The sequence below is a fragment of the Triticum urartu genome, chromosome 7 (genome assembly GCF_003073215.2).
Source record: "Triticum urartu cultivar G1812 chromosome 7, Tu2.1, whole genome shotgun sequence".
NCBI classification, from domain to species: Eukaryota; Viridiplantae; Streptophyta; class Magnoliopsida; order Poales; family Poaceae; genus Triticum; species Triticum urartu.
In genome coordinates this window covers 582,185,470-582,200,428 of record NC_053028.1, presented here as the reverse complement: position 1 = coordinate 582,200,428, position 14,959 = coordinate 582,185,470, and the positions used below count along the sequence as shown (strand labels likewise).

General features: G+C 42.9%; 1 protein-coding gene across 1 annotated transcript; it reads right to left on the bottom strand.

The window, feature by feature from the left end:
- Positions 1-5,909: 5,909 nt before the first annotated feature.
- Positions 5,910-6,494, bottom strand: LOC125524561 (CLAVATA3/ESR (CLE)-related protein 3-like). Its single transcript, XM_048689596.1, has one exon. The coding sequence runs from the start codon at positions 6,380-6,382 to the stop codon at positions 6,095-6,097; it is 288 nt and encodes a 95-aa protein (XP_048545553.1). The 5' UTR covers positions 6,383-6,494; the 3' UTR covers positions 5,910-6,094.
- Between the last annotated feature and the right edge of the window lie 8,465 nt (positions 6,495-14,959).

Genomic DNA, 14,959 nt, shown 5'->3' with positions numbered 1-14,959 from the left:
GAGTGTTTTTTACAACGAGTACTCCTTAATTAGTGACTTCGCATATATCTCTACCTACTAATAAAGCAGATATTGCTTCTACCCGTACGTCAAAAAAATTGCCCCCCGAAATTGCTATAAATTACCCGCTATGCCATTCGTAAGTGAAGAAAATGATTCAATTTTTCTTTTAAAATCGCCGTCGTGCTGAGTGTTTTTATATATGTAATATCCCAAATATACTATGGATACACTAGCAGCGCGGTGGCTCGATCTTGTCTATTCCACCCTGAAGACCAGCATTCGAACCCCAGCATCTACTAATATTTTCCTCCACCTTTTTCTCACACACTTCTTCCCCCCACTTAGGCCTACATGGGCCGGCCAGCGGGCTTAACGCCCTGTTTTTTTTTTGTTTTTTTGTCTACTCTTTTCTCACTTCTGTTTTTGTTTTCTCCTTCTTTAAATTAATTCCAGATTTTTGAATATTAAAAAGGTGCGAGCTTGAAAATATGTTTGAGAAATTATAAAATGTGTGTGAATTCAAAAAAGTTCAGGAAATCATAGAATTTTCGCAGTTTCAAAAAATGTTAATGATTTTACAAAAATGTTCGCAAATTATAAAAAAATCATAATATGGAAAGAAATGTCGTTACATAAAATCAAGTTCATGATCTTGATAAAAAAAATCCTGTATTTAAAACATATTTGTGAATCTGAAAAAAAGTCGATGAAATTTTAGAAAATATTCAAAAAAATCAAAATTTTTTTTGTGAAATTCAAAATTTGTTCCCCAATTTTAAAAAAGTTCATCGATTTAAAAAACGTTTTCTGAGTCATCATTAATTCGAAAACTATTCATGCATTTCAATAAATGTTCATCTAAAAAACAAATGTTCGTGAATTTAAAAAAATGCCTAAATTTAAAAAGAATGTTTGTCGATTCAAAAATCTGTTCTGATTCAAAAATATTTTATATCTAGGATTTGATTTGATTAGTTTTTGGTAATTCTTTATATGTCTTGGCGTTGCCGAGTAGTCGTGGTCGATGAGATTTGTTTTTAAAGTTTTAAATATTTCCTTGCGCGAGACAGTGACAAATGTGTCCAGAGGCGGAGGACGAAAAAAATTTAAGGTGTGGCGAACTTTTAAGTAAAAAATTCATGTGAATCCTCAGAAGAATAACCAAATATAGGAGAATAACAAAATCATTAAGCCAGCCACCAGACATCTTGTTGCATAACTCGGTCTTCCTCCACCTTTTTCTCACACACTTCTTCCCCCCACTTAGGCCTACATGGGCCGGCCAGCGGGCTTAACGCCCTGTTTTTTTTTGTTTTTTTGTCTACTCTTTTCTCACTTCTGTTTTTGTTTTCTCCTTCTTTAAATTAATTCCAGATTTTTGAATATTAAAAAGGTGCGAGCTTGAAAATATGTTTGAGAAATTATAAAATGTGTGTGAATTCAAAAATGTTCAGGAAATCATAGAATTTTCGCAGTTTCAAAAAATGTTAATGATTTTACAAAAATGTTCGCAAATTATAAAAAAATCATAATATGGAAAGAAATATCGTTACATAAAATCAAGTTCATGATCTTGATAAAAAAATCCTGTATTTAAAACATATTTGTGAATCTGAAAAAAAGTCGATGAAATTTTAGAAAATATTCAAAAAAATCAATTTTTTTTTGTGAAATTCAAAATTTGTTCCCCAATTTTAAAAAAGTTCATCGATTTAAAAAACGTTTTCTGAGTCATCATTAATTCGAAAACTATTCATGCATTTCAATAAATGTTCATCTAAAAAACAAATGTTCGTGAATTTAAAAAAATGCCTAAATTTAAAAAGAATGTTTGTCGATTCAAAAAACTGTTCTGATTCAAAAGTATTTTATATCTAGGATTTGATTTGATTAGTTTTTGGTAATTCTTTATATGTCTTGGCGTTGCCGAGTAGTCGTGGTTGATGAGATTTGTTTTTAAAGTTTTAAATATTTCCTTGCGCGAGACAATGACAAATGTGTCCAGAGGCGGAGGACGAAAAAAATTTAAGGTGTGGCGAACTTTTAAGTAAAAAATTCATGTGAATCCTCAGAAGAATAACCAAATATAGGAGAATAACAAAATCATTAAGCCAGCCACCAGACATCTTGTTGCATAACTCGATCTTGATGATTTTCAAGGAGTTGACTATGAAAAGGTTTTTGCATCTGTTGCTCAACTCGAGACGAGGCGGCTGCTCCTAGCTATGGCAACACAAGAGGATTGAAAGGTTTTTGTATGAATGTTAAATCTGCTTTCCCCAACAATGATCCCATAAAAGGAGTGTATAGGGAACAACTTATTGGCACGAGAAAAAAAGGCAAAGAAGAGAAAATTTGCAGGCTCAACGAGGCACTATATATAAAGGCTAGCGACCAAGAGCTTGGAACAAAGTTAGACCAAAGTTTGACATGTCTCATTTTCAAGAGATATTCGTTTGAGCATGCAGTCTATACAAGAAAATCTAAAAGTTCAACCTGCTAGTTGAAGTGTATGTCAACTATCTGGTTATAACCGAAAATAGCATGTTGGTCTATCCCTAGTCGCATAGTCGGTAACGCTTTGAGCACGATAAGTCACTTATGTACACTAAAAAAAATCCAAAAAGGTGCAAATTGCATGCGTCATCAAAAAATTCTCCATTTAGTTTTCTGATTGCAAGTTACGAAAAGTTCTGTCGAGAGCAAACTACCGAAACAATCGATCAGATCGTTGTGCAGTGGAAGATGCAGTTAGACGTGCATGTGCTAGACAGCACATCAATCAAGCTACTTGCTTGTGTGCTTCCTAACTTTGCATATAGTACGTGTGCTGTGCTTGGCAGCACATTAATCAAGCTGCGTACTTGTGTACTTTCAATCTGGGTTTGCATATACGTGCGTTGCGCTTGGCTAAGGGTCTAACAAACAATATATGCCACACCTTGCCCACTGGAGTCCTCCGCCAGTGAGTGTGTCATGCAGTGACAAGCTCATTGTTTACTACGTTGAATGCATTGTGATCACGTGGATATCACATCCATCGAGAGTCAGAAGAAAGATAATTGGCAACATGGTGAGCCATTGTGTTAAAATAGAGGACACTCATATGTTGGGTATTGAGTCATACTTATTTGACTAACATGTAATTTTTTTTCTTCCGTTACAAAGCACGGGCATGTTTGCTAGTGTATAACAAATCAAATAGCTACCCCTTAGAAAAAACAAAAACACTATTTTTTTTCTAAATAACTCAAACTCAGAAGAGCTAGCGCACACATAAACCATGCCGCGCTCTAACTCGTTTCCTGCTTCGTCGACTCCCGTGTCCGTCGTCTGAAATCACGTTTCTTGTCAGTCTTATTTCTCCTTTTCTTTCACTTCTCTGGGTGCCTCTACCATCGACAACCAGTCGTCGTGTCAAAGACAAGCAGAGTTTTATTTTCTTACCCCTTCACCTTTCGACAAAATAAGCCGCCCACAAGCGCTGGCCCAACATGACATCCATGAAATTGAAGGAAGGATACATCTTACTACAATGCATGCATGTTAGGGCATCACCAACGCTGATCCGTAAATTTGATGCGGCATCTATTGACGGAGAGAGGAGACTAGTCCACGGACACTGATGCCAAAGACGGCCATCTAAAGCTAGCCACATATGTCTGCTTACATTTCAAATGAATGTATCAAAAATGAACAAATTTGATTCAAACTCAAACAAATCGGACGATATTCATTTGAACTAGGATAGATTTTACATAAAACCCCATGATATTTCGTCCAATGAACTAAAAACCTTAAAAAAACGTAACCCTACACTACCCTATACTTCACGGTGATCTCGTAGGCCATGTCGGGCTGGCCGGCGGCTCCTTAATCATTGTCGCCAGATCCGGCGTTAGAGTCGTTGTCATCAGGCTTCAGACGAAGGAAGGGGCGGCATCACGGACCGGTCTGGGGCCCAGGCGTACACCAACACACGGTCCGCGGCAATGTGTGGCGGCGGGATGTCAAAGTCCGTGAACTTCGAACGGCATGTCACATTTCACATGTGCCGCCAGCACCGCTCCCTGTTCGTGTACTCCTGCACCATTAGGGCGCTTCGGGACGACGAACAGCCGCCGCCGCCGCCAAGGTATTGGTGAATGTGATCGCCCGCCTTCGCGGCTATCACATTGGGCACGAGCGGCGGCAAGCGGCGCTCCTTCTTCACGCACCGGGGCTGCGGAGAGTTCGCTCTTTATTCACGCATCGGGGTGGCGGCGAGAGGGGCTCCTCCTTCACGCGGCATCCAATTTGGACGCCGCAGTTGTGCTACTGAGAGCGTGGAGGGAATGCGGACTCCGGCTTCACAGGAAGGAGTGTTCCCGGAGGCACCACCGAGCCGTTTAGGTGGAGGATAGAGCGACGGAGCATCAGTTCCATTTGCTGCTCATACTCCTTGTCCGTGGCAGTGTACACCTGGCCTTGCATCGCGCGTCGTGGACTGCTGCGGTGGCAGCTGGTCCTCCTTGTCGCCGGAGGAGAGGACGATCTCCTCCATCGAGGATCAGCCCGCCGATGAGGATGACGGGCCCAAAGTTCGAGCTACATACGCATTGAAGCGGCGACTCTCGAGAGGCCGCGTCGGTCAGCGCCGCCTTTCCGTCCGGTCACATCAGGCGACATCAATGCCGGTCGCTGCGTGCTCTGGGCCGGCATTGATGCGGCGTGGGAAGAGGTGCCTGCATCGGAAGGAAAGAGCGGACGACATGGGTGGGATTGTTGGGTGGACCACGGTTGCCAGACGGGGATGTGGCAGCGGACCAGACGCCCGCAAAGTTCCCCCTATTTTCTCTCTGGTTTGCGGGAAAATGTACGTCTAAACCGCTTGGCGGAACGATACAAGACCGCGTTGAATGACACAATCCCCATGTTCCGGACATATGCGGGCAGTTTAAGGGTTCGCGTTGGAGATACCCTTAGTGTATTGGCATAAATGCCTTTCACAAGCATGTTGCATAGCGTGCATGCATCTATTGTCCATCACTACTTAAAGATTCTGACCAAGTTTTTTCTGACATAGTACAGACGCAGGCCGGGAACATCTCCTCGCATCATCTGGAATCTTGAAATAAATTCAGGAATAAATGCGAGCACCAGGACTTAATCCTGATGGGTTGGGGATATCACTGTCCACCTAACCATCCAACAACAGATTGTTTTCTGATTCTGACCAAGTTTATGTTGTTTTAAAGTGTTACCTAAAGTTTTATCTATTTATTTATTTTGTTTTGATGTGTATTATATAGTGTTGCGTTGTGTGTCAGCAAAATAAGATCGTATTTGTTGAATCTCTATCTACTTTATCAGGTTTTTTCTTGTTTCAGAATGCATCTTAATGTCTTGTAATGTCTTAATCTTAAAAGAGTATCACATGGAAACCAAGTTATGGTGAAAACCATGTGAAAACAGTGTTTTGAAGTTAAAAAAAAACGGGGCCTTGCGAGTGTGATGTTCTATTAGCATGTGAAATTCTCAAGTTCATACACATTACCATTGACGTGGTACAAAAGAAAACAACATAAACATTGAATAGTGCCGAACAATAAACATCATTAATTTTTTCTATATTTTTTCATAGCTCGTAAATGGTAATGTGTTTAAACTTGGAGTTTCTCATGCCAATAGAACATCACTCTCTTATCATTTCCATTTTTCAGTTTTCTTCTTAAACTTTCAAACGAAGTTCTCTTTGAAACTTGGTTTTTATGTGATATTCTCTCGGTATCTTATACCACTAAATTCCAGATGTACAACACACATTCAACGGTGGATTAATGCACGCTATATAGCAATAGAATGTTTGGTACAAAAACCACTTCCGTTGTGCTTCCATTGATAGGCGAGTCGGGAAACGTGAAAAATCAAGTAAACATACCATTTATTTCCCTTGCGTGCTTCAGACACACGAAGTACAAAACTCATGAGCAACATATAATCCCATTTTTCTTGGCACAGTAGATGCCAACTTACCACCCCATGCGTACATCGTCCTTAACTGATACAGGCTACTTGACAAGCGCTTGGACTTTCGTGCGAGCTTACCTAATTAGTGGTGCTGAGGGTCCGGGCCGCCGGGGCTGGACCTCTTGGACTCTGAGTAAGGCATGGCCGCTCTTCCAGCTGCTGACTGCCGTGCGCTACTCGCCACGGTCGTCGCCGCCTCCCTCGAGAAGACGGCGGCGGCATTGCTCCCACCGGCCAGCATTCTCCGGCCAGCCACCGTCACCTGCAGGAGGTCAGCCTCGCAACGTGAGGCAGCAGACAGCAGCAGCAGCAGGATGAGCACGGCGCACACCGCCGGCATGCTCCTCGACGTGCTCAAGCTGGACGCCATGAAGTGTATGAGCCTATGAGGTAACGCTGTAGCTAGCTAGCTAGATCCGTCGTGCTCGTGGAATGGAATGCTACCTCGCACTAGAAGAGTAGACTGCCGGTGGTGGTCAGTTTGGTACGACGTAGCTGCACGACGCTGAGCTGATTTATAGGGGGGCGAGCGAGCGGTTTGCCGTTACCACAAAACACTAAGCGTTGGCGCCATGGGTGGAGAGATGGCCTGTGTCGCACTCGCACTGACAGCGACGAACGAGCGACGAGAGGGTAATGACCTCATACCGTCACTCACCGGACGAGAACGGGGGGCCGGCAACTTGATGCTCGTGGCCCCGTGTGATCGATCACATATGATATATGCCTTGTTGCAAATACAAAATTGGCAAGTTGGAGGAGAAAAGAGGCCTTTCTTTTTCTTTGGACCCTCCCGATCGGATTTTCAGGAAGGAGAAATCTCCCATTACAGCAATAGATATCCATGCATGTTTTCTTTTTTTTAGAAAAAAGCTCCATTCATGCATGTTTGACATTGTTTGTTGGACCAACCAACCATCATTATCGATAGGTTTCATTACACCATTGGAATGACATGAGCAATTAAATCCATGGGAATGGGTATCTTGGGCCATTCCAGATCACCGCGGGCGAATCATGGGCCGCCGTAATCTTCATCCGGGCACATGCATATCTCTCACCGCCTGCCTCTTGCCACCACCACATGATGAACTTTGTCCACACTACTTACTCCGTACGTAAGCGCGCACGTACGCCATTGTTGATATGTCAAAGAGGTTGCGTCCACGCACGCACCCATTTGTAACTCCATCGACCTTGCCAAATTGGAGTCTGAGATCTATCGGTCGAGTCATTGAGCTAGGCAAGAGCTTCCCATTCGCCTAACTCGTAAAGGCGAGTAACCACCCTAGCTAGCTAGCTATACTATGCATACGGCATACCGACAGCTCGTTGGCCGTCGATCCGTGCATGAGTAGATCAGTGCATGCAAAATGCCCTCTCTCAGCTAACTCGAACCGGCCATGCATGACGACCAACTCGGTCACTTTCCACCGGCCCGTCAATTGTATAATAGGACGGAGCAATGGATGGAGTTCTAGGTATGGCTCCAATGGCGGCCTGGTTAAACTACCGTGAGACCCCCCACGGCATGCACTATGGCCATGGCCGTGCATGCATGCACGAAGGTGGCCGGCCATTGGAGGCTTTCCCCCCATAGGGCCATGCGACTCTCGGGCGCCAGAGAAGCCGGATGCGGCAACCAGGGGAGAGCCATATATGGGCACACCCTTGTGATTAACAAACATGGGACGGAGGTACACCGATCGAGTGCTGCTGCATTATTGTCTTTTCGGAGAAGAAAAGGAAGTGTTATGGGGCATGGGGCACGAAGGAAAATGTGCAGATACAATTCTTTGACACAAGTGAATGGCAAGATTAGCTGGAGCAAGACCTGACCAGTGTGTGGTCTTCTGGTTCTGGAGATGCATGTGAAAAGGCACCCACGGGTGAAAAGGAAGAGGTGGTTCTTCACGGTGATGATCCCAACGTTCCAAAAGAACAAGTGATTATCCCAGGGCCAAGTTGCAACTCGCAACTCAGATAGAAAGAAATACATGATTCGATCGTCGTCTCTGCACTGATAGTAGAGGAGATTCATGCCAGTGACAACGCCACCAACTCAGAAAGATGCGAAGCGATCCGAGCGTTGTCATGTAGTTCCGAGTTGGATCTGATTTTGTTTATGTTCTGTATGAGTCGGAAAGCAGCACTATCTATCTGCCTAACAGCCACTGTAAACAGAGTTACTTTCTGTTGAGAGAGAATTACCAGGGTATCAACAACGGCCAATGGCTGCAAAAAGGAGTGGAATATACAGCTAGGTACAAAGACACACAGCCAAGAAACTCAGCAGGATATGCTACTCTGGGAGGAAGGGTAGCCTGGTGACACCACTCTGCCTATAGTCCATGTCATCGGAGCTGCTATCTGAATCTTTGAGCCCGGTTGATGCACCTTGCTCCGAGTTGGTACCTTCTTCCCTGTCCGCAAATTGCGGAAGGATCGTCAGGCAAGCGTTCGGCTCCTTGCCCGTGACTTCCCACTTGAGGTTGAAGCTTTCGACGAGGTTCACTTGGGAGGAGATGATGGCTGACGGTCTGGGCAGGAGCTGCACGCTCCCCTTTCGGGATCACTACTTGCTCTTCATTCACAATGCACTGTTTTTTTTCTTTTCTTTTTTGAAGTGGCAGAATGATTATACGTGACTCTGGAAGCCTTGATGTTCAAGACAAGGACCCCCCACCAACGTAGCCGGCAGACTCATGTAATCCTAGGATCCCGATATCTTATATAAGCGGAGGCCGGGATAGTCGATAGAACACATCTTAAAGAATATTCAATCCCTTGATACTTTACCTGCATACTTTGTACACACACCAACATAATATACACAATCATGACGTACGGTGTTATCTCATCCGCGAGAGCCTAAATTGGGGTAAAACCTTGCCCCTATTACCATCGTGCCAAGTCGCCTAGATAGAAGACCATGTCAAGGGATCTGCCGGAATTAGCTCTGACGGGTGCAGCTTTGCATGAAGCACTCGCGTGAAAAGGACAAACTATTTTTCCTGAAAGTGAAGCACGAGTTGGTTCAGTTCGAAGCACGAGTTATTACAGTTTTGACCATGTTAGTACAATTTTGGAGCACATATTTCGCCTGAAAAAAGTTCGTCCAAACTTATCAATATGAGATCTAGTTTTGAAGATCTTGACGCGAGGAATGCAACAGTCAAAGTGGTTCCTGATTTGGACACACAGATAAATCATTTGAAAATTGAATCTACAAAAACAGCACAAATAAACCAACCCATCTCTCCTGCACGTGTTGGAAAGAAATCACACCAAAACTATCTAATTGCTACAATCGCACGATGCACCACTTGTCACCACCGAAGATGGTGTGGGTGACCTTTGTAAGGGATACCCCTTAATTAGTGAATTATAGAGGGTGTGCGTTTTGTACTCTCGTATCCAGTGCAACAAGCGCCCAAATAGAAATTCCTTCAGTGGGCGCAATTGCTAAATCTCGCCTGTTGCAAACCTATAGCGTGGTTGCCTACAACGCGGAGGCCGTGGCTGGCCCAGCTTCCCGTTTACTCCGATATTATGTTATTAGTTCTTTGGTTTTGTTTCCTAAGTAATTGTTTTGGCTTTGTATTTGACTTTTTTCGGGTTTCCCTTTTTTGGATTTTACTGTATTTCCTGCTTTTCCCTTTTCCTTTTCCCTTTTCCATGTTTCTAGTTTCTTTTTATTTTTTTCTTTTGTCTCTTTTCTGATTAAAAATACATTGACATCTTCTGAAATGTACTATGACAAGTTTTAACAAAACTGTGTGAACACTTCTAAAAATTACATGAACATATTTAACAAAATGCATAAATGTCTTTCAGAAATTATATGTTTTCTAGAAAAATTCATGACCATTTTTAAATTTCATAGGCAGTAATTGAATATATGATGAACAATTTTGAATACACGATCAAAGTTTAAATTGGGCAACAAGCATTTTTAAATATAATATGACCATTTTCAAAATACACTATGGATAATAATTTTAATAAATGATGAGTGTTTTCCAAATATGCGAGAATTTTTTTTGTATACATGATGAACAATGTCCCGATAAGTATCGAACTTGTTCTAAATACACGATGAATATTTTTCAAATAGGTGATGACTATTTTTTGAATTGGGTTGAACAATTTTCCCATACATGCTGAACATTTTCTAACTATCTAGTGAATATTTTTCTAATACCTAGCAAATGTTTACTAAATTTGCAGAAAATATATTTCAAATACGTCATGAACATTTGTCAAATACATGATGAATATTTTTTAATATGAGATGAACAATTGTTAGATACGAGAAAAATGTTCCAAATATGAGATGTGCGTGCAATTAAATACGTGGGAATTTTTTTACAGTACACAATGACTATTTTCTAATACCGTTGAACAATTTCTAAACATCCATTGAACATTTTTTATAGATGATGAATATTCCTTAATAAGAAAAACAAAATATATTCCAAAAAAATAAAAGTTTTAGAATTTTGCAAAATATCTTTACTATTTATGGGGAGTTGGTAGGTTTGTGTCACCTTATGCTATGGTTTTTTCCTTTCACTCCCTGTTCCCCTTTGGTTTCCTATTGGTTGTTTTACATGGATGTGACGTAAAATTAATACCAACGCAAATAGAGTAATTTGAAATTATTTAAACTAAATCAGTACATTCTCAAAACCACATTATGGTTTAACTCAATCAAATGAAATCAAATTTTACCAAAATCTCAATTAAATCAAAACTTTCTTGTCTTCGCCTACCCATACCCAAATCAAATCAAATCTTAACAAAACCTCTACTAAATCAAAATTTTACTTGCATTCCTCTACCATACTCAAATCAAATTAAATCTTGCAAAAATTCTAGAAAGGTGGGTGTAAGGTATATGTCGGACAAGATTGATGTTGAATCACAAGAATATGTATGCACGCGTTGCAACACATGAGCAATTAGCTAGTAAATTAAAAAAGGGAGAAAACGGAAAATAGAAAGAAAAAATGCAGAACCAGCAAAACCGGCAGAAAATAGAGTAACTTGAAGTCTGCCGTGGTGATAAAAGAACACATGAAGGGCAGTAAGAAAGCTGAAGAAAATCGGTGGGATGCGGCGTACATCGTCGGTTGTTGGGCCCAAAACCGATCCCTGTAGGAGAGGCGAGCATCTGGCCCGCTAAAGGCGACATATAGATACCGCCTCCAATGGGATTTGCTAAACATTGCCACAAACAGACCTCATGCCATGCTTGAACACGTTTCCTGCTTCATGAATTCCTTCATAAACTCTTGTGTCCATCGTTGATGAATCATAGTCTCACCACTCTTTCTACTGCGAACAAAGCTTAGCTTGGATGGTTAGGTTGCTTATCATGAAATCGGCCCACCCATATTCAATTCTTAGACTTGACATAGACACTTGCATATTTCCTAGATTTATTTCAGGCTCCTCGACGCTACTCTTTCAGTGCTATGACGTGCCCGTCAACTACGAGAGACATGTGCTGACTTCGCCAATCACAACATTTACCGACTTAATCTTTTGAAGATGATCAAAGGGGTAGGGATGTGTGCATGTCTTTATATGTATGCGTGTGCATGCATGTTGTGAGCATATGTGCTTTCTGAAAAGAAATATCCTCTTTCTCTTCTCTGGGTGTCTATGTTGTCGGTAACCAAGCCACTGTGTGAAAGACAAGCACAATTTTCTTTACTCCCTCCACTTTTGAAACAAAGAGACATATTAGTGGTGAGATCAGCCATCCACAAACGCTTCACTGGCCTAACATCATAGTGATGAATTTGAAGGATAGTACATCTTAACGCAATGAATGTATAGCGAACCAACTTGTGGTTGGATAGTTAGAAGGACAATGGTATCCTTAATTATCCCACCAGAGTTCAAGTATTAAACTTGACATTGGTGCTTGTATTTTTTTGGATTTATTTCAGGCCTTCTGGCGATGTGCGTTTAGTGGGAGGAGGAGGCATCTATGGCGACATCGTCATATAGTGTGTGTGTGTGTGTGCGTGCGTTCATAGGGGTGAATGTATGCGTGTATGTATGAATGTCTACGTATGTATTACGTTTAAATGTGATGAATGTATAGTAGTGTATCGGTTTTTTCTAAAAAATGAGTGGTGTATCTGGAGAAATGACTTTTACATGCTCTTGCTATACGGTGTGCAACATCCATTGTCCATCTTTTTTTAATAAAAGTTGTTCCTTATTTACACAAAATAAAGCATCAAGGTGATACAATTAAAATGAGCACTGACCCATTGTCATTCGAGCCATGTTTTTTGCTTTTGACAAAGCCATGATCCCTCACTCATGATGTCACGTTGTGTGCCAACAAATATGAATGCACTCCGGATTTTTAGGTACTTTATCAAGTTTTCTCTTATTTAAGAATGTATCTTAGTGTTTTGTAGTGTTTCATCTTAAGCACACCATTGAATTCCAGATGCACCAATCTACACCAAATTCGACGCTATTATATAGCATGCATGGTATAAAAATCACTCATGACCGATATATGAGGCAGAAAGAGTGAAAGATAATATAGTTTAATGTGAGTATACTATACAGTGAGTATTAAATTTAAACGCTCTGTGGGGAGCATAGTATGTCTAGATATCAAAGCACAAAGATGCAAGCACATTCACTAGCTGCAATGTGGAAAGCTATGGGACGCCATTCAAGAATCTGAAAGGTCGGTATTCTCTGGAGTCTCAAGACATTGAAGAATCCAAAGATTTGGTATATCTTAGTGGCATCAAATATCATCCTATCTAACACAATGTCAGTGTATTGTTGATAAAAAATGGAAACAGAATCATGCAAATGATTAGCAATATCGTTCATTTTATTTATCTAAATATATTATGTGCAGGAGATTAACTATTTTGATTAATTATTTGTATAAACACGTGTGCTCTATATATGTGCATGTTGCCGTAAGCCCTAACTATCCCACATATATTTTGTTCTTATATCATTATTAAGAACATAACATCTTACTATTGATATTAACTTGGGCAAGCAAAATGTATGAAATAGATGATGTTAGTCACATAAATTTAAGAAATACTATTTGTTGGGGATATGACTATTTGTGTAAGCCATCCAGGAGAGGCCGGGTTACGCAAATAGAGGTTCATCAGAAGCCCAAGACCAAGGCATGAAGATGGCGGTTCACTAAAAGGCTTAAAGGCCCACAGGCGACTTTGAGGCCCGTAAAGATAAACTATCATGATGGTATAACTTGTACTGTAAGGTAGAAGTAACTAGTCGCCGAGCCGGACACTGTTTATGAGCCGGCCGGGACTCTGTAGGCCGCATGGCGTCAACCCGTGTATATAAGGGGACGACCTGCCAGTGGCTTAGGAAGAAAAAAAAGAACGGATCGAGAGCCAGGCATAGCGTATCTCGCTCCCTAGTCATCGAAACCTCAAGCAATTCCAACCCAACTAGACGTAGGCCTTCCTTCACCGTAAGGGGTTGAACTAGTGTAAACCTCGCGTGTCCTTGTCCCGATTAACCCCTTTAAGCTTCCTAGTTGCGATGGCTCCACGACTAAGTCCTTGCAAAAGGACATCTGCCGTGACAAATTCCACGACAGTTGGCGCCCACCGTGGGGCCAGCGCACGGCGGATTTGAGTTCTTGAAGGGCAGCTTCGAAGGGCTCAAGGGATACGCAGTTGGCCGGATGAACAAGAGTCGTCGCGGCAAGATCTACATTGACGACGAAGGCTGGGGCCCCGACGCCGGCTCAATTGAGTACGGGTACCGGGTCCCCTTTGGCGGAATTCACGTCTTCATCGGCCGGATTGGTGAGCTGGGCCCTGAGCCGGACAGTTGCATCGACCTCGTCGAGACGGCTCAGCGTGCGAAACCCGCCCGAGCTCAGCCCGTCGTGAAGCGTGCCTTTGTGGGTTGCATCCACGGAGGTGAACTTTCTGAAGGATCTAAAGGTGATGGTGAGCCGGCCGTCCTCTCTAACGGTGATTCGTCCGTCGGCTCAACAGATTCGCTGTATCAAGTTCAAGATGGTGTGCTTGGGGGCTGTTCCGATGGCAGCACCATTCCGGACCCCTCAGAGTCGCCAAACTGGGCAGGAGTCTTCATGGCTAGTACTCAACCCGGCCAAAATTCTACGGCCTCAGCGGCGATAACGTCCGGGTTAGGAGCAGCCGGGGCAGGAGGCCCTGTGCGCTCACCGGCTCAGGTGCTGATGGATGTCATGGATAAACTTATGGCCTTGTTAACTGCTACAGTCGTCCCTGCGAACCAATCTGAGCATGAGGCAGAGGTGGCACAGGTTCGCGATGAGATCGCCCGGGCCAGGGAAACCTTAGCAGCTGAAGATACTAGATTAGCCACAGAGCGGGCGGCTTTGGACGTACGGGCGCAACAACTTCAGGCAGAGGCCTTTCAGCTCACGTTGAGTTTGAACGCATCTAATTGCTACACCCGGGGAGGAGACATCAGAAAACTCAGTCCCGTTTACCTCAGATTTATGATTCTCGGAATCTCTTTGCTACACCCGGGGCCGGCCCAAGTAACCCGCCAGGTGAAAATCAGTTTATGACATCCGGAGCGGGAGGCCCAGTCCAGCCTCCGGTGACGGCGCCTCTTCACGGCAATATGGCACCGCCCCATTACGTACCAATACCACAGGGTCACTTCTCCAACCCCATGGAGAACTTAATCGCAGCATCAGCACGTTTGGCGGCTCTCCCAGTAGATGGTGATGATCCGACAGCAGTGGAAACCCGGAGGATTAGGGAACTTGTCCAAACAGCCCTGGCTCAGCAAGAGACCTACTCCTACAGCCGGGACATGATTCACTCAACTCCTCCGCCCTGGTTAGCTCCGCCTCGTCAAAACCGGAGCCCGAGTTATAGTAGACACATGGAGTCAGAGGCCTTGTCAA

Bases quoted from the DNA above. Each gene is read 5' to 3' on its own strand.
- LOC125524561 (XM_048689596.1), bottom strand. From the start codon at position 6,382: ATGGCGTCCAGCTTGAGCACGTCGAGGAGCATGCCGGCGGTGTGCGCC.